General features: G+C 44.9%; 1 protein-coding gene across 1 annotated transcript in view; it reads left to right on the top strand.

Moving 5' to 3' along the window:
* Positions 1 to 4266: 4266 nt before the first annotated feature.
* The window catches only part of LOC135395142 (E3 ubiquitin-protein ligase RNF19A-like), a gene marked incomplete at its 5' end in the record, with an annotated part of 29462 nt that continues 13783 nt past the window's right edge, over positions 4267 to 19945 (top strand). Inside the window, 2 exon segments of the mRNA XM_064626388.1 lie at positions 4267 to 4428; positions 13945 to 14114. Of these exon segments, the coding sequence (XP_064482458.1) occupies positions 4267 to 4428; positions 13945 to 14114 (332 nt within the window).

Genomic DNA, 19945 nt, shown 5'->3' with positions numbered 1-19945 from the left:
CCTCAAATTTCGTGAGGTGAGGGTGAGGGAACCCTCACAAGCCCTCGCGAGGGTGCCCACCTCTGCTCGTGACATTACCTACCAAGAGGCCTACCAAGAGACATGAAGACATGAGGCTTACACAGCATAGACTCCACGCACTCTACTTCGCCATATCACGAGGATGACAGCATATGACTTTTTTATTTTTGTTTTTTACTTTCTTCATTTCACTGTAGCTAATGCAGTATTGTTTACTACTGAGAGCGTCCGCCTATGAATGTGACATTGGATGAAGGTTATGCCCATCTTGGGTTGCTGCACTCAGAGTGAGTGAAGACATGTTCCTACACTTCAAAAATGTTGCAAGATGTGCGCATCCCAACGACGTAAAATTACTTGTGTAGTGTGTACGCGTGACACCAAAGTAGCACTTGGGCAAAACAGGATGCTGACAGAGCCAGATGGGGCTGTCCTCCCACAGCTCTGCAACAGCCGTTCCATTACCGGAAACAGTAACGGAAACGCAATGGAAACGAAATTAAAAGTTGGTATCAGAAATGGATAACAGAAATGAAAATATAGCAGTAACGAAAATGGAAACTGTAACGAAAATACGTCCGTTATCCTTCCCTCATGGCAACCACGGTAAAAATATGATATCCCTATGAGTTCCAGCCAATGTCCAGTCATCTGCCCTGTACCGTCCCTGAGCTAATTCTGTGTCTTTGCTCATGTGCTCCACCAATCATGTGCAGTTCTTACAAAGTACCCAAGAAAACGGACATCATTTTCTTTTTGTGGAGGTCACAACACTGTTGGGGCACTGGACAGTGGCGCTACTTTTCCTGGCGCAAACTGCAGTGTGAATCTGTATAGTATCAGCTTCAGGAACAAACAACTCTCTACACACTGTGGCATGGCTTCAATGTGCAAATAATACACATTTCAAAACTGAAGCGATTAGTTGTAAAGCTGGAGGAAATACGAAGCATGTGGTCATATAACCATATATATATATAAGTATGAAGCAAACAGTCATACAACTGAAGCAAATAGAAAGTGAATGGTTATATAATTGAACTGAGTACATATACAAGAGCACCATACGAATAGCTGCCACATGCCACTTCAGGTGACTGGCAAGTGCGGTTGTGTTATTCAATGGCGTCTTATGAACCCTACTGCACTTGAAACTGCTTTTGCTTCGTCGAAAGAATTTCCATGCCTTGCTAGCATCTTAATGACAACGTGCAGTGGAGATAGGTGGTTTCTGCTGGCAAGTGAGCAAGCAAGTGAGAGAAGTTCGCTGTGATAAGACTGGCTGCAAGGTGCCACAGACGGATGTGGCGATATAGATGGGGCCCTGTGTTTTAGGGTTAAACCTGTTTTTGCCCCTCACCTGATTTGCATCATTGTCACTTTGAGTAGAACCCAAATATTAACTTGGCATGGTGCCAATTCAGCCAGCGATATGGGCACTGCAGACTGCTATGCACTGGATATTGAACACGGGTATTCCACATCTTGTGTTAATCAAATATGTGAAAAGTGCTCTTTTTTTTTAGTTTTCCTCTCGGTATCGCCCGCTTTTACCCTGTTTTACAGCTCCTGAAAATAAATCCGGATTTTTAACCCCCCATTTTCAAAAACCATAAAACCCGAAAACACATGGCCCTACATATACAGTATGCATGAAGGAGTACCTCCTCTTGTGCCATTTTTGGGATGCCGTGCGGAGATTCAGAACTATTCAAATGTGTGTGGTTTGAAAGAGACCTTCAATTCAGAATTCAAATCTAATGCACAATAATTGGCTTCGGTATCCAAAAGATCAGAATATTCATACAGTCCTTTTCCACCACCTTCTTGGGAATTGTTATGAGTGTCTGATGATCTCTTTCTAGTAGTACGTGCCGCCCATAGCCAGTCGTGAAATTTCTCTCAATGCGTTGGCTAGAGTATGCTTCTCTATTTGCGAGTAATTTTTTTGTTACTGAGCGGGATGCTACAGGTTTGCAGCACGTTTCCTGAGACTGCAGCAGTGGTACTCCCTAGGCCAGACAACCAAGTGTCCACCGAGACCTTGGTGTCAAATTTGGGTTGTCAGTGTATAGTAGTTAGGCATGACTCAAAGCCTTCCTTTCTCATGTCTCCAATTGTACAGGATATCCTTCCCAAGAGCACTCAGTAGAGTAGCACTTCTTGTTGACAGGTTTGCCACTGACCAGAAGTGTGTCTCTTGTCCTCCTTGTTATGGTCCCACATGAGAATGTCATTGACATACACTTCTTCTAGACCAATCATGCTATGCTAGAACACTTCTGGTGACCAACATATTCCAAAAGGCAACCTTTGGTAACACCCAAATGGTCACACATAGCTTGCAGACTCTTCACCTAGAAGGATTTGATAGACTTACTCCACTCATAGCCTACCAGAAGTTGATGAGTGCATGTCTTCAGGTCCCTAGTATTCTAGTTCATCATTAGGTTATATTTGGTCAAGTATTGGCCAAAATCGTTCTTTCTTGGAGGGGGTTTGTCACCTTGGACTAACCAGTACTAGCAAGGTGAAAGGGGACTTGGAAAGCTGGGAGTGGGTGAGTGTCACACCACAGTAAAAATTTGCCCCAGCTGGTTTCCTGTAGCCGTGTACATAGACCTGTACCGTAGTATATGAGCCCTCGCACAACACAGGAAACCGGTCTTGGTTCGACCTAGTGATTGGCAGAAGGACCGGCATATCTGGAACTGGGAACAATGTCAACATCCAGTGCCATAATCGTGGCCCCCTGATTTTGATGCAGCACTTTTTCCCCTGCAGTTGAGTCAGCTCAGATTCCGTTTATTCCCTGGCAGTAGTGCACTCGCTTAGTTTTCTGGCCCTCGGATCTTGTAAGGGCTCACCTAGTCTGTTGGAGGCAAGGAATGTAGTATAAACAGAGGAGCGTGTACCACGTTTCTTCAGCTGTACATGATGTTTCTTTGCCAGATACCCTAGACCACGAAACACAGTTTTTTCCATTCTGTGAATTCCAATCCCAGTATTGGTGTAGCACCGCATAGTAGACAAGTCTTACGGTATGTCTGGACATTTCCCTTATATGTGAATTCCCTCTAGCTCCTTTTGATTCTTCAATGTTGGACACTTTGCGGAGACCAAATCTGTCACCTGTTCCTGCCTACAGGACTATGGGTTCATCCTCTATGCTTGCTTACAGTTGATTCATTTCCTAATGACCTTGAGTTTGTTAGCACTCTTCTGATTTGACCCAGTCTTCTTTCCATGGTGCAAAGTGCCCGTTCCATATTTGACCAAGTCTTCTCACAACTGTTGCTGCTGGATATCAGGTTGCATCTGTTGTTGCGCCTTTTCCTGGATTGCTCAGCTGAATTTGCTTTGTGGTAGGTTCTTCCTGTAGCTCCATGTAGTAGCCCTTCGTTAAATAAATAAAGTGTACACTCCTTGTATTCCCTTGTTCAGAGACCTTAGGTCTTTCTGCCAACTGTTGTACACTGGCACTAATCAGATTCTTACACCATGTAGTGGTGCACCAGATGAGAATCCGTTAGCATCAGGAAACGCTCATACCAGCCTTTGTGGCCCCACTGCTGTCAGCTTCCAGGTTTCTCTCCCTACTCCTTCAATCATAATCATGTCAAACCAAAACTCACTGCAACAACTATGTTCTCTGTCTCTCTCTGTCCACTATTTGTCTGAGTGTTATGCGCGAAATACTCTGTGCTTCTTACTTGTGATGTTTCTGAGTGCAGAATGCATAGCAATTACTTGCCCCCAGTCCGACTCAAGTTGTGTTCATCTGATGAGTTTCACTGCATCATCCTTTCTCCCACTGGGGTGCAGCTTGGGAACTCGCGGTCGAACCCTCACTCATGGCATACAGCTATGATTGCCCGACTTGACGCTTCCCAACCCCCATTCCCAAGCACCCGATGGATGGATTGTTTCAAGCCACCACTCACTCACTCACATTCGTCTGGTGGCTTTCTGCCATGCATTTTATTTTGACTTTTATTTCCACTCAGAATTATTTGAAGAAAACTCACTGTGGTTGTCATTAATGTTGAGTAGTGGTTGGGTCAAACATTGGTAATAAATGCTTTTTATATATGTACATGTAAAATGCACAGATACAAATAATTAGACCTTCCAAACTTTCTTATAGTGAGCGTACATTGATGATCAATTTGATGCTTTAGCACACATTTGAACAGTGCAGAAACATAGTGTTTTCATAACTAAGAGCAATGGTTTTTATGGCAGGGTGAACATCTCGTGTCCCGAGTGTACAGAAGCCATCCATCCAAATGACATCAGGGCACTGCTACAGGATGAGGTGATGACATGCAAGTATGAGACTTTTATGCTGCGCCGTGTTCTCGTCACAGAAGCAGATGCCCGCTGGTGTCCTGCTCCGGACTGTGGGTCAGTTTCTTCCATTTGATTTGTTTTCTTCTTAAGATATGAGTAAAATCTCCCAAAGCCCTCCTTCAGACAACTCCCTATGTCAGACGATGTTGTGCCTGTAGGCTCTTATTGAAAATAAACGGGGAGCTCATTACTTGCATCAGATATACCCACGCCAGGGAAGTAGGACAGGGTTTTTCATGCTATGTCGGACAAAAATGTGGCCTTGAATTTATTAATCTTACTCCTCCGTGACTTTTTTTCTCTCCCAGAAATAAAGACAGAGATATGGGCTTTTTCCAAAAAGTGTTAGTGTACTCTCTTGTCAATGTAGGCTGTTTTGGTATTACCTTTTGTGTTCCGTTCGCTCAGAACCTTTGAACAGTGCACTGCACCAAAGTGTCCTACAGAAAGTGTCCTACATTCTGTACTGGAATGCTGAACAGGAAGTTTGCAGAAATGATATTTGAGAAAAAGAAAAAAGGACAGACAGGAGAAACGTGCAGATGAATCTGCAGCATAAGTACATGTGCAGACTGGGATGAAAAAATCTTGCCAGGTAAAAATATTACAACTGCCTACAGCCTGGAGTCCCACGTGTTTCAAACCATGGTGCCCTACCGGGAACTTTCTGATAACATCTATGGCCACGCCAGTCCTGCTTTGGTAATGGGCCTGTTGCTTTGGGCCAGGTGGCACGAGTGAGCAGCAACGTCAGAGCCACAAATTATGCAACACGCGTTAGTTTAGCAGACGACGCGGCACTTTGAAATACACGGTGTTGAGTTGTTCGCACTTTTCAAGAAGCACCGCTTTTTCTGTGGATTTCCTACAGGTTTTGTAGCTTTCCTTGGCACCATACCCTTTGAAACACCATGCAAAACTCACTGATGAAACTACCTACTGTTGGGATCCAAGGCCGTTTGGCCCCGAAATGGCGCTGTGCAAACTTCACTGCAACAGCCCTATAGTATAAGGGTTGAAGGAGTCAGTCACAGACAACCTTCATGTCGAAGGGTCAGAACGAAAACTGATTTATTCTGGCCAGCCGTGCCAGTGCGCAACTCGTACAATAGTAGTCCCCCCTAGCGAGCTGGTGAAGTGAGCGGGTGTATGACCTCCAGTAAGGAGGACCAGTGGACCCAAGGTCGGGATTTGGAAGGAGTGTCGTCCTGAGAGAGCACGGTCAAAGAGGGCAAAGTAAGAAGGAGATATCCTGGTAGTACGGAGGATTCTATGTATGCTGTTTTGAGGTGACCGATGGAAACGTGATCACGCTTCCCATTGATGGTGAGGGTGAAGAACTTCGGCGTGCGGCTGACAATGGGGTAGGGGCAGTCATATGATCGTTTTAAGACTGAGTGCAGGCTGAGAAGGATAATGGGAAGGTCCTCGGTCCAAGATTTGTTTGTCCAAGGTTGTGATGTGCCTTTAGTGTGGTCTTCAGGTGCATTGGGTGCCTAGTAAGGTGGTGAGGGCAGCAAACACAAAGGGCTAAAACTGCCGTCCACGGTTAGCTGAAACTGTGGACGGCACTGTGACGCAGGCAACTCGTGCTGATGAAGGGACAGGGACGTTCCCACAATGTGGACAGGAAAAAGGGGTTATCAAAGGACATTGTACGAGCTTGCACGAGGTGCACTTTGTGTTTGTGGTCTAATCGTCGAGAGGTATACCAAGATGGAGAGCATTGATGGCCATGTGGTAATGTTGAATGATAAAACTTGAGATAAAGTGATAACCACTGAATTTTGTGGCATATTTTCAAGTCCGGAATTTCTGCCTAGTCCTTAAGGAAAGCAATATTGCCCTGGAAGTTTCTCGAAGATGATTCGTGGCATTCATTGGCCGTCGATGAGTATTTTCAAGTTATTGGTAATCTTCCGAGCGTCGTGTTGGTGCTGCATTGCTGTTCGTCGAGTTCGAGGAATTGTAACTTGTCGTCGGTTCGCAGCTTCACCTCCCGGAGCTGCAGTCTTCAGTTTTCCCGGTTAGGGCTGCGCCACACAGGTCGTCTTGCCGGTGACGGTGAACGTGCTCTTCCTGGCGACCTGCTGCGGTGGGGGACGCTCGGGGACAGCGTGAGGCAGCAGAAGGATTCTGCTGCCGTAGATAGTCTTCAATTGCGGCTGGGTGACTACCGCGCTGAGGGCGGGGGGGCGTCGGGTGAAAATCTGGGAAGGCCAAGGCGTCGGTAGGGACATCGGCGATAGACGTGGTTGGCAGTGGTAGCAAAGCGGCCTGAAGTCGGGAGTCTGCCAAACGTCCCTTTTGCGAAACGGCTGAGAGAGTGGCGGGACGCTCTGGGTAGGTTGGACAGACCGAGGAGGTGTCCAACGGTTTCCGTAGTACGGCGGACGAGTAGGTGGCACCTGTCTGAGAGCGGCGGCGTAGGTTGGTCTCGGTACTTCGGTGTCGGGGTAGGCGGTTGACGACGTCTGGATTGCCTGCTGAATCTCGTCCTTGATGATCGCGCCGATCGAAGATAAAGGGTCTGGGGCCTTCTCTGGACAGAGGAGAGCTCGTACTTCTTTGCCTACCACCTCTCGAATCAGCTGTCTGAGCGATCAGATGTCGAGGCCAGGGGTCGTGGAGAAAGCCTCGTAGCCCTGGTGTCGTTGGTCGACGGTAGCGCAAGAGAGCAGGGTCCTCTCAATGCGGACGGCTTCGTCCAGAAAAGCGTCGGTCGTGGCGGGTGGATTCCGGGACAGAGAGCAAAAGATTTCTTCTTTTACGCCCCTCATGAGTCGCTGAACCTTCTTCGCCTCGGATGCTTTGGGGTCAGCTCGCCGAAAGAGCCGCAACACATCTTCGACAAAGCAAGTAACGCTTTCGTTTGGCAGCTGGATCCATCTCTGGAGCAGATGTTCAGCGCGTTCAGCTCGTTGTTGAAAAGCGAACGCCTCGCGGAGTTTGCTTTTGAAGACGTCCCAGGACGTGAGCGAAGTCTCCCGGTTCTCGAACCATGTCTTCGCGATGCCTTGAAATAGACGTTGCAGGAAATAGGCGGGAGAAATAGACGTTGACGAGCTTCTGGTCGTCACTCCAGTTGTTGAACTTGGCGATCCGCTCGTAGTGGTCGACCCAATTGTCCACGTCGTCGTAATACTCCCCGCTGAATGTCTTCGACGACCGTGCAGGGGCTATGGGCGTGGCAACAGGTTGCGCCACTTATGTACTGGTCTCCGCAGTCATCTTCTCCTTGCATTTAGGGGTTCTAATGGGCTGAATTCTGCAGGCAGGCCAAGCTGTCTTCTGCTTTGTCGCAGTTGGTCTTCCAGGCCGTTGAACAAGGGATGCCCCGCACCTCCACCAGAAATGCAAATTACCCAGTTCCTTCTAACGTGAAAGACGTTCGAAGCTTCCTTGGCTTTTGCGCCTACTACCGACGATTCATTCGGAACTTCTCAAGAATTGCGTCACCCCTGAATGCCCTCACGAAGGACAGATCCACGTTTATCTGGACTGAAGCCCAGCAACAGGCGTTTGATGAATTGAAGACGCGTCTACAGACCGCACCCGTACTTGCCCACTTCGATCCAAACGCTGAAACAGAAATACACACCGACGCAAGCAACAATGGTCTAGGAGCGGTGCTCGTTCAACTTCACGACAGCGTCGAACGTGTCATCGCTTGCGCAAGCAGAACACTAACCAAGGCAGAGAAGAACTATTCGACGACCAAAAAAGAGTGCCTTGCACTCATATGGGCCATCACAAAGTTGCATCCCTGCCTGTACGGATGGCCGTTCAAGGTGGTAACAGACCACCATTCTCTGTGCTGGCTGGCTGGTTTAAGGGACCCCTCAGGACGCCTAGTGAGATGGAGCCTCCGATTACAGGAATATGACGTAACCATCACTTACAAGTCAGGAAGAAAACACAACGACGCCGACTGCCTGTCCCGAGCACCACTCCAGTGACAGGAAATCGGTTTCGAGGACGACGATGCCTTCCTCGGTCTAATGAGCGCGACTACCATGTCTATCAAGCAGTACAACGACCCCGAATTGAAGACACTCGTCGACTATCTGCAGGGCCGCGCCGACAATGTTCCTTCCATCTTCAGAAGATCACTCCCAAGTTTTTCCCTACGTAATGGTGTCCTCTAGAAAGAAAACCACGCACCACAAGGCGCTACGTGGCTTCTCGTTGTGCCTGGAGACATGTGCCTCGAGATTCTTGAATCCTGCCACGACGAACCGTCATCAGGTCATTTGGGATACAGCCGGACACTGGCCCGTATAAGGGAAAAGTTCTACTGGCCAAAACTGGCCAAGATCATCCACCACTACGTAAGGACGTGCCGGGAATGGCAACGACGAAAAACGCCGCCGGTACGACCTTCTGGGTACTTTCAGCCAATCGCACTGCCGTCGGCGCCGTTCGAGCAGATTGGGATGGATCTACTCGGGCCCTTCCCACGTTCGTCTTCCGGAAATTGTTGGATAATCGTCGCCATGGACTACCTGACACGCTATGCCGAGACTAAGGCACTTCCACAGGGCACAGCAACAGAAGTGGCGAAGTTCTTCATAGAGAACATCGTACTACGGCACGGAACTCTGGCGGCCTTAATCACCGATAGGGGAACGGCATTTACAAGCAGGCTAGCACAAGAGATCCTTCGACTCAGCCACACCGCCCACCGCAGGACAATGGCGTACCATCCGCAGACGAACGGGCTCGCTGAACGCCTAAACAAAACCCTTGCCAACATGATTTCGATGTACGTCGACGTCGAGCACAAGACATGGGACGAAATACTGCCTTACGTCACGTTCGCCTATAACACGGCTGTCCAGGAAACAACGGGATTCACACCGTTCCGCTTTGCACACGGCCGTGACGCATCGACTATGCTGGACACGATGCTGCCCCACGAACCAAGTGATGAGGAAAACGACGCTCTGGTTTTCACACAGCGAGCAGAAGAAGCACACCAGCTGGCCAGACTACACATTGGTCAACAGCAATGCGTCGATGAAAGAAGATACAATTTGCGCTGTCGAGACGTACGCTTCAGCCAAGGCGACTTGGTATGGGTTTGGACGCCGATTCGACGACGAGGCCTTAGCGAGAAGGTACTCAAGCGCTACTTCGGTCCCTACAAAGTACTTTGACGCATTGGAGACCTGGATTACGAAATGGTACCCGAGGGCAGCACTGAAATAGATAATGTCGTTCGACTTAAGCCGTACTACAGCAGGTAGCGCTGTAGACTGGCCGGAAGGAGACGACATGAAGAAAAAAAAAGAACGACATCGAGACGATGCCACATCTACGGAGGGGCAATGCCACGAATCATCTTCGAGAAACTTCCAGGGCAGGCATGAAATGGTACATCTCATCCCAGCGCGTGCCGAAGAAGAAGCACGAAGCTTCCAGAGACATCGCCTGCTCTCTCACAAACGCACGTGCTGTTTCTAGACTTTTCGGCGCGACGCTTAAATGCTTGTGTTTATTCGACGACTCGCCGGCCCATTTCGCTTCGTGACAATATTGTACGTGATAAAAAGTCACGGCAAATAAAATGGACTACACGATTTTGAAGGCCTTGGATATTTTTGGAGAGGCAACTCTGATAAGGATCCCATATGGAGCACAAATAGCGCACTTTTTTTTTTTTTTTTTTTTCTGTGTTGTAGATGTAGCTGTTGATTGTGTGCAGTATGCACTTCGCACGCTCACTTTTTGTAGGATTTCAAAACCTTCTCAACAAGATCGGATAATTTTGTTTTTTGTATTCGTCGGATTGTAACGATGACGTTTTTTTTTTGTTTTTGTAAACGCTGACACGTTGTTGATTGGATGACAAAAAAATGCATAAAATGTTTCTTTTGTAAAATGCCTTTTGTGGTTCTGGCAGTGACTGCCATCATCCAAGGGCCGCCACAAGTGCACCATGCATCCCTGAAAATTAGCGGAATTTTAAAAATGATAAACTTATAGTATGCATAATGTGCGGAGGGGGAAGTACCAGCGCTGCAGCGAAACTGTCCACTGTAATCAAGGCCTTGCATTGACTATGAGCACTTTTTATTACATCTATCATGGACATTCATTTGATGCCATCAAACTCTGATGCGATAGCATCATAGTAGACTTTGATCTCCTTGCTGAGCTGTTTTGCATGCCTTGCATGCAAAAATGCCAGCCTTCTGAATTTTCGCAAGTCACAAAGTTTTCTAATCTGCCTTTAGGATGATAACATTAATATAATCATGCTTTCTGTGATGCTTGGTTACATTTTTCTTAGTTTTGTTCTACTAGTGCGGTGCACCATTAACCAGACTACGGTTGTTCGTGGTCATCATGAAAATAAAAACTGATTGAATTGAATTGAATCAGGATCACTGATGCCTCTGTGTACAATGCCGTTCTTCATACACTCTGGCTTACCTTCTATGAGTTTTTCTAAATCTGGCACCCAAACAAATGATTCACACTTATGTCATGCAGCTGTGCTGAAGTACAAGGATAAAGACAGCTCTTCCAGGGTAAACTCTGGTGTATAACTTGCAACCATGCTTCTGAATGGCACTTTTTACTATGGGGTTATTACACTTTTTACATGTGTTATACACTGCAAAAACTGTAAATGACATTCGTGAAAATATACTCCAAAAGCCAGGAGGTGAAGACATAATGTAAAATACTTTACTACTCTGGCTTGCATAACATTATAAAACAAAACAGTAAACGTTTCGCCACCTATACACCTATACTTGTACCCACTCCGGCCTTGTGTTGATCCAGAAAGATGCCTAAAAATAAAGTTATGACGGATGAACAGTCTATGGGCAGACCCATTCTGGTTGCATGTTTATGCAAAAAATACATACCAAAACTCACGAAAAATGACAGAAATTAGAGACTGCATTCGTGAACAAGTGTCTACTGCCGAGAAGAAACATTTTTCATACTTTGCCCGAAGCGGCTTTGGCAGTGTACAGAATGCCCAGGCAGAGTGTGAAAGACCAGGCAGCGAGATTTCATGCTTCGCGAAAAAGAGCTGGGTTATTCTACAGAATACTTTACCTGTAACATATGTTCCAGTGAGATTGACAACTGTAATCTGAAAAGCACAAATCTTTGTGGCTACTCATAAACATTCATAGTGTTACAAAAATGCATATACATAATCAGGTTTTAAACAAAGTGGTAATCGCCATGTAAGCAATTACTTCGTCGGACTGACATATGAAGAATGTAGTCTACGCCACCTTCTACATTATTTTCATTCACAGGTGATGGCTTTGCTGATTTTGAGCAGATGGTGGCAGTGTTCACCACTTGATGCTTCATGAGCAGGGCATCATCATTTAATGTGCTCAGGACCAATTACTACGCAAGATGAAAGCTACGTGTTATAGTAATGCTATCGCAAGTTTAAACTATTGAAGTTATGCTTGCTATTTGCTATGAAAGCAGGATGCACGTCTTTCACTTACTGTTAAAATACTGTAGAAGTGTTTTTTTCCGCGTGGAAAATATTTTTGCGTTTTCGAACAAAACTGGTTTGAAGATTGATTCGCGAGAACTTAAAGGAGTACAGAGGGCCTCCCAAAAAAATTTCAGATTAAGACATTTGATGAAAGTGTGTGTGTCATTTTACCGAATGGCGCTGAAAGTTTTGATGTGTGCAATTTGTTTCCCAGAAAAAAACTCGCATAAACATGGGTCTGCGCCTTCACCCTTAGCTCGCCACTCCAGGTATTACGAGGAGGAGAAGGCATGATGCCACGTCACCGATGACGTTATAAGGAGAACTCTTTCTGGTTCGCCGGCCAGTGGGGGTCAGCGTCTTGTCCCTTTGCCGCCGTAAACCAGTTTTGCCAGTTCTCCCGGAGAACTGGGGATAGAAGGAGCGGCCGAATCATTACCGAGCAAGGGGAAAGACTTTTTCAGAACCCCGAACAGCCGAGCAGCAGACGACAGATGAGTAGCAGACAACATTTCTCTAGGCCAATCAGCGAGCGTTCTCCTTATAGCGTCAGCGCGAGGTTCCAAGCAGATCACAGGCTGGTACTGCTCTTCACTGCCGTTGCACACGGTTGCTTTTTGCGGCATACTTTAAATTCAATTTCTGCGATAAATATGACTTTGTGGTGTAAATTACCTCGCATGGTGCATGTTACTGGCCTACTTAATAGTTTTATAGGAAGAAAACGGGGTGCTAAAAATGACTTCTGTGCTACTTTAAATTCGCGACACAGGGTTCTGGGAGTGCTTTGCTCTGGCCTATCGTGCTGCGGTCAATTCTAGGGCATATTTCGGCACGTACTAATACATCCGTTGTTCATGGGGATGGGCGGCTTTCTAGGTCAATTCCTTTCTTCTCCTCATAGACATGGGTAGAAAAGCCCTGTACAATGGCCTTTAGAAACCTTGCAGGAGGCCATAGTACTGGCTGTGCACGGGTCAGCCAATTCATTTTAGCAGTTCTCATTCATTATCACTCAGGGCACTGAACTGTTCGGTTGAAATGTCATACTATCATACAAGCTGGTTTTGAGAAGGCAGGAAAAGGCATGTTGCGGCTTCGTGGTATAGTGGTATATATGTACAGTGCAATGTGTTTGTATGAGTAACAAAAGCGTGATCAATTTTCATTTCTTTACATCTTGCCTGATGGAATAAAACAATCTTCTGTGAGCTGCTTAAACTATCTACGCTGCATGGAGTAGAAAGGGTCAAGGAAGTCATGGCATAGCGGCGAGCGCCGCACGATTTTCACCCTTGTATGGCTAGAGTTATTTGCGGGAACTTAAATTCACAATTTTGGAGGAATGCGCGAAAAACGCGAAAAATAATTACGTGCGTAAAAAAAACACTTCTACAGTATATGGAAGGTGTCGGATAATGGTACAGTGCCTGCTCTCAACTTCTCAGAGGAAGTAATGATACCATACCGTGGTAGGAGGAGAACATGTGAAATACTTGTGCACATTGCCCATTTTTCCACACTAGAGTGCCCATGTTAAGCCATCCCAGAAATGTGCCATGGGCATTGCAATCCCCTTCCTCAGTCCACCATACAAAATTAAACATAACAAACAATGTTGTAGTGCAATAGACATTCTGATGGAGGCAAGTTCATGTTATTGAGTTGGTTCATGGACCGAACTTGAATTTAGAATTTGACTTTGATAATGCAAAAACCTTGGCACGGGAGACACGATGGGGCCCGAGGAAGTTGTTAGAATCCTGGTTTATTAGACGTGATGTATCAGCCTGTAACACAAACCGGGGTCGCCTACCGGATGTGTACAGTGCCCTCTTGGATAAATAGGTTGACGTGGCCCGTTGTTTGGCCACTTGTACTAATGATGCAGCCTGCATAGGTCGCAAAATGTTTACTGTTCTGTTTTATATTGTTATGCAAGCCAGAGTAGTAAAGCATTTTACATTATGACATTTGTGGGTACAGGTCATGGTAAACTTTTTGAGATTCTCATTTTGCAGTGCAATACCTATAAAGTGGCTGAATATATTTGTTGCACAAGGAAATGCAATTGTGTTATTTCTCAGGTATGTGGTGATAGCAACAGGATGTGCCAGTTGCCCAAAGCTAGTTTGTGAAAGGCCAGGATGTGGCACAGCATTTTGCTACCACTGCAAGCAGGAATGGCATCCAAACCAGACGTGCGATGCAGCCCGTGCCCAACGTGCTCCTCCGCAGGACAGCTCTGGACTACAGCGTCAGTCTTCTTTGGAAATAATTACATGTTTTTAGCAAATTCTTCTAAATATTTTATCGAGACATCAGGGTGATTCCATCTTGGGGGGGGGGGGTAACAACTCTCTCTAAAAAAGTACAAGTTGTGGTCTAACACCAACTGAGAATATACTTTGCCTTCTGGCATTCAATTTTCTTCTATGACAGTTTTAAGATTTCATTTCTCATCAGTGCATGTACATCGTTGAAATTTCACTCCACTATGACGGCTTCCATAGCAAATGCAGAGAACTGTGATGCGTGTTCAAACATTAGCACACTTGGCTCACCTTTGTCCCTCCATTGTGTTGCTTCTGTACAAGTTGGCAAAACGAGAAAGATATCACCGTGTAGAGAATGGGGAGAGTTATATTCTGATACCAAATTTGTGTTCCTAAACACTGCCTAATTTTGTCACGCAGGTGTCAAATATATAGAATGTGTCAAAAGCTGTATTTTTTTCATCTCACATTTTTGAAAAATACTTCTGTCCCCCACTCCTTCCTGCTATCCCCTCTCCATCTGTTCATATCTGTATGACGCTTATAGCCACAGTTGGTTTGTGATGCTAGCACGGAATTTAAAAAAGAAAACATTGCTCAAAAACCATATCTCTATGCTTGTGTGGCAGTTATGTGACCCCATCCATAATCTCCATGTCTATACATCAAATTAGGAGCTTGCAAACACTAAGTTGAGCATCATTGCTCGACGGCAAGCTGCTGAGAACTGTGCCAGCACCAGTGTTGTACAGGAGACAGATTACTACTTGTGCAACAACTGCTTCGTACCGATAGATGAGAGTAGCACTTTCCCAGACATATTCTCTGGCATTACCGACTCGTACAAATCTAACAGGTATGTACACAAATACCGTAATTTCATGCGTATAAGCCGCAGGACCTGTTTTAAGGAAGATTTTGAAAATTTTGGGGCAGATAGGCCGCACTCGCAGATAAGCCGCGGGCAGTACGGCGCGACTAATTTGTGGGACAAAGGAAATTATAGAGAAGGCTATAAACCCTGTGGTCCATACTTGGGGGTCGCCATGTTGCACAATAAAGGATGTCAGGTCTAGTGTTCTACCAAGATCGGACTGCCCTTGTTGCGTGTTTTTCATGGATCGGCTGCTTGTGGGAAGGAACCAGGATGGGAAGTCTACTCGAATGTTGACACACCCCTGTTACACATTGTTTGTGCATTGGAAGGGCGGTGCTGTCCCAAAGACACTGTCGGCCGTTTCGTTAAAACCAGCGTATGGAGAAAATACCAGGGGAAAATAGTCATCAGATAAGCCGCAGAGCGCCTGTGAGAAAGAAAAATCGCGCATAAGCCGCGGCTAATACGTGTGCAATTACGGTAATTAAATGCATAAATAATATACATGTAATGTAGCAGTATAATAAAAGTAGCTGCGAAATTTTTTGGTAAAATGTGTGCTGCACTGTGCATACTGCTCTTGACCTGCTGTGAGGGCACGCAGAGTAAAGTGCATCTTAAATTGTATAATGTTGACAAGATAAGCCATACATGTCTGATTTTAGAAATTATTACAAACAGAGTCCAGGCCAAAAAATTAGTACCTTGAGAAATGCCTCAGTATTAGAGGTGGCTTGACCGATGCATAGTGCATTGAGTAGTGAGGGCCTCCTGCAAGCATGTCATCCAGAAAATGGAACTAACTGAACATTTCAGAGCATCATCACTACACGCATCTCAACTTGAGCTCTCCGCTTCTGGTACGGCCATGATTAGGATTAGTACGTTAACAGTAGTAAATGCCATTTCCAATAGCATCGCAGAAGCGTGCACATCATGCTCTTGATCTTCAGAGCAAGATCAAAGTTATCAACAATTTTGAGGGTTATTGCTACACAACAATGGTGCTTGCGATGAAGTAAGGGATGCCAAAAAGTATGCCAACAAGAACTCTTGGTGAAAAGGACAGGCTGCGTGATGCCTTTTAGTGCTTCATGATTTGGACCGCAAAGGAAAAAACTTGGACTCTGTGACTACAAAGAGCTTGAAAAATGCTTGCTACTGTGGATAAAGCGTGCTAAATATCAAACTATCCCAATGAATGGGCCAATTGTTCATGTGAAGGTGGAACATCTCAATGAGGACTAGAATAAGGTTGAAAATTATGTGTGTATTTCTTGTCTTTGATGCAGTAATGTGCATAAAGACTGCTTACAGCTTCTGCACTTCTGAAAATTACACCATTTAACATCTCACACAAGTCAGTAAATGGAGCTTCTAATAAACAGAACAGACTTTCCATGCCCCTTGAAGTTCCGTTTAAAGAGATTCCACCTCTGTGACGAAAGTAGACTGTGATTAGGGGAACAAAATTTGGTATCAGAATGTAGAGATCTCACTTCTCAAAACTAGAAGTACTTTTCTTGCACCAGAGTGGGGATAGCAAAGCGAGTGGATACCAGAGTAAACGTCACGTTTAATCAATTGCAAATGTACGGTGGAGATACCAGGGTTCTGCACATTATGGAAGCCACTACACCACGGAGGAAAAAAATTTCGGAGTGCTGCGGGCAGTGTCCTTTTGATGGCCATTTGTTGTTCTACTCTGCTTCTCAAGTGCCACCAGGATGCAACAAATTTACTGTTCTGTTCTTCGTTGGTGTTAGGCTACTGGATGTGTTTCACAAAAAATCAGGGATCATGTCCGGACAATCTTCGCAGGAGTTGAGATACAATCATGCATTGCAAGTTTTTTGGAGGCACTTGTTGCATAACAGGGACACAAGTTATTACTACAGATGCTGATAACATGATGAGTGTTACTGTTAGGCTGCCGCTTGAATGTCTACGAATTTGTTTTGTATGCTAACCTTATTATCAAGCTCATGAAAATATTTAGGGCTTGGAATGAACACAGCGCTTAGGAAAAGCTCCTAAAACTCTAAAAGAAATACACGTTACATGTTGCTGAATTGCTGAGTGAGGTATGACACTTGAAATGACGATCGAAAACTAATCTAAAATGTTTTAGCACTACTTGGAAGTTTTACATAGAGCAGTGGTCTTGCAGGCGCAATAGCAGCCTTTGTGGTCGCTCCAAGTCATGGAATAACATCATGAGGACACTCTGTATAGACCCAACAAGACCATGATTTTATTTGGGTTGAATCCACTTTGCCCTCGATATGGGGGCTCTAAAGGATTATTGAGTTATAGTACAATACTAAAACTAGTTACAAATATAACAAGATACATTTCAAGGCCATTTGCACTTTATAGCATGCTGTCACCAGCTTGTGGTATTTTCAAAATGTAATAACTGTTGATGAGAGTTGACACTGTCGTCAACAACAGATAGTCTGCCATCCTGGCATTAAAGTGGAACTCGAGTCACGATTCTTTGCTGTCCGTACTGTGCCACTTATTCCAATACAGTACAAGGGGTGTCCCACAATTGTGATGGGAGCAGAATAGAGGTACCTATTTAAAAATGTATTCTGGAAGAAAATTGTTTCAACGGAAAATTTTGTGCAACTTGTGCGTGACCCCCAAAAAAGAGTACAGGGCAACCAAAGTTCAAAAAGGTTAATAGACACATAGAAATACTGATAGTGGCATCACAGGAGTACAGGAACCAATAGGAATGGTTCGTCTGACATCATTTTTTTTCCACTGCCATGCGGTCCAGGAGAAATATTGAAATATGGTGATGTCGAAAAAGCCAAACAGCAGCAGGAATTGTACCGTGCGATTGCTGGTGATGGCTTTCTGACATCCTGCCAAAGGGCCTCAATAAATGAACGGGACACGCACACTCTTCACATACTCTCTGAACACTTACTCTCCATCAGTGCCCAGTAGTATTGTTTACGTAAAAACAGCACAGAGATGGGACACGAAGAAGAAACAAGCGCACTTGTTTATTCTTCGTGTCCCATCTCTGCACTGTTTTTACGTAGTTATCTACCAACTTGCCCAAATCTTCGCCTTAACTAACTTAACTTTGTATATTACTGCTTCTTTGTATATGTTGCTGCGTTACAGTGGCTGTTGAAGAATTTATATTCCTTCTCATCAAATGTTTAAGAGGTGCTTAATAATATAGCGCAAGGTTTTTAGTGTTGTAATTAAAAAGAATGATGCATTGGTTCTTTGGATCATGCGTAGGGTAAGTGAGTGGGGAGCAAAATGAGGAATAGATTTGCAATTGAACATTACTTTTATATTTGCACTTTTATGTCAAAAGAAAAATGTAATAAGAGTGTTTTTAGACATGTAAACATGAAAGCAGTTGACTAATTGTAACACAAAATTATACATGAAATTGAAAAGTTGCGTCTCTTTGAAAAAGAGGCAACCTACCAACTTTTGAATTCTACCGGTTACGTCTTGTAGTGAAAGCAAGCAAATGAACTTGATTGTCCTCAATGCAATCTCGATGGGGTCTATTGTCCGCATGCATTGCACCTTGCACACAAGGCACTGCAAGTCAGTCGTGGTGCTTTTGTTTTGCTTTATCATCGTGTTTTGCTTTGCGAAATCTGGTTGGTTTTTGTATGTCCGGAATATACCAGAAATTAAGCGAAAAAGACATACTTTAAGAACAAGCGTATAGGTACTTAATTGTTGGTTTATGCTTTTCTAAATAAAGCATTGTTGCATTGTGTACCATGCATATCCTGACAAATTTTTCTACTCAAAACATGCAAACCTTCCTGCACCTATTTAAGTTAACTCTGGAGTAGCATTGCAATCGAAGCGCCGTTTCAAAAGTGGGTCGAGCTATTCAGTGACGTCACCACTTTGTGTTTCAAAACTAGGTCGAGTAAGCTGGAGAGTTAACTCAATCAACTCACTTTCTCAGGGTTGGCAGGAATGGGTACGTCTGAGTAGTGACATCATGCTTCCCAAGTCTCCTCTTTTTCGGGGAACTCTGAAATGAAACTGAGGGAGTGTGGGAAAAGCTGCTCGCTAGAGGAGCACCAATTCGCGGGATGGCCCATCATGATGGCACACCTGTTCCATTTCGAGTTTTGTGACTTGATTGTTGAAAGCAAGATATGCGTCCATATGAGCATAATTAACCGCCCCAGTTGCTGAAGTAAGTTTTACTAATTCTGCTCTCAGTTTTGCATTTTGTTTGCTTTGCCTTTATTTTTTTTTAAATATATAAATATATTCCTTATATGCTCTAGCACACGAGCTTTGTAGCTATGTAGCCAAGCTAAATTTGCGTGATGCTGTACCCATTGTTTCTTTTTTTGTTTCAAGCTGTTGAAAAAAAGAATTGTTCGTTTGGTAGGTTCATTTTGGCGCATACATATTTTCACCAAATATTTCTATGATATTTTCAGTTGGGATAGGATTGTAGTCGGCTTTATGATGTTACGATACTCAGGCATGACGTAGCCATCCTGCAGGAGCAGGGGCGGATTTAAAGGAGGTGACCTCCCCCCCCCCCCCATACAGCCATGTTCGCTATGTAAAAACCTTATCCCCTGAATGCTGCTGCGCCGCAAAGCACGAAATTTTTTTACCCCCCCCCCCCCCCCCCCCAAGACTGATCCTTAAATCCCCCCCTGTGTAGGAGGTCCATAATGTCTTCCCACACATCATCATCTCAGTAAAAAGCCACTCCCCTCTACATGCTTACTCGACGAGAGTATGGCATGCGTTCCCAAACCTACTCAACTGATTAGCTACTCTGGGGTCACGTGGTACACCCCTGTCACGTGTCCTACCCTACTCGGGAGTAAGTTTAGTAACGCACCCCACAGAGTGTTGTACAGATATAGATATGTAAACAAACATTTTTTCACATTATTTAACACTTAT

The sequence above is a fragment of the Ornithodoros turicata genome, chromosome 5 (genome assembly GCF_037126465.1).
Source record: "Ornithodoros turicata isolate Travis chromosome 5, ASM3712646v1, whole genome shotgun sequence".
NCBI lineage: Eukaryota > Metazoa > Arthropoda > Arachnida > Ixodida > Argasidae > Ornithodoros > Ornithodoros turicata.
Note: the sequence above shows the minus strand (reverse complement) of the source record. Positions and strands in the feature narration are given on the sequence as shown.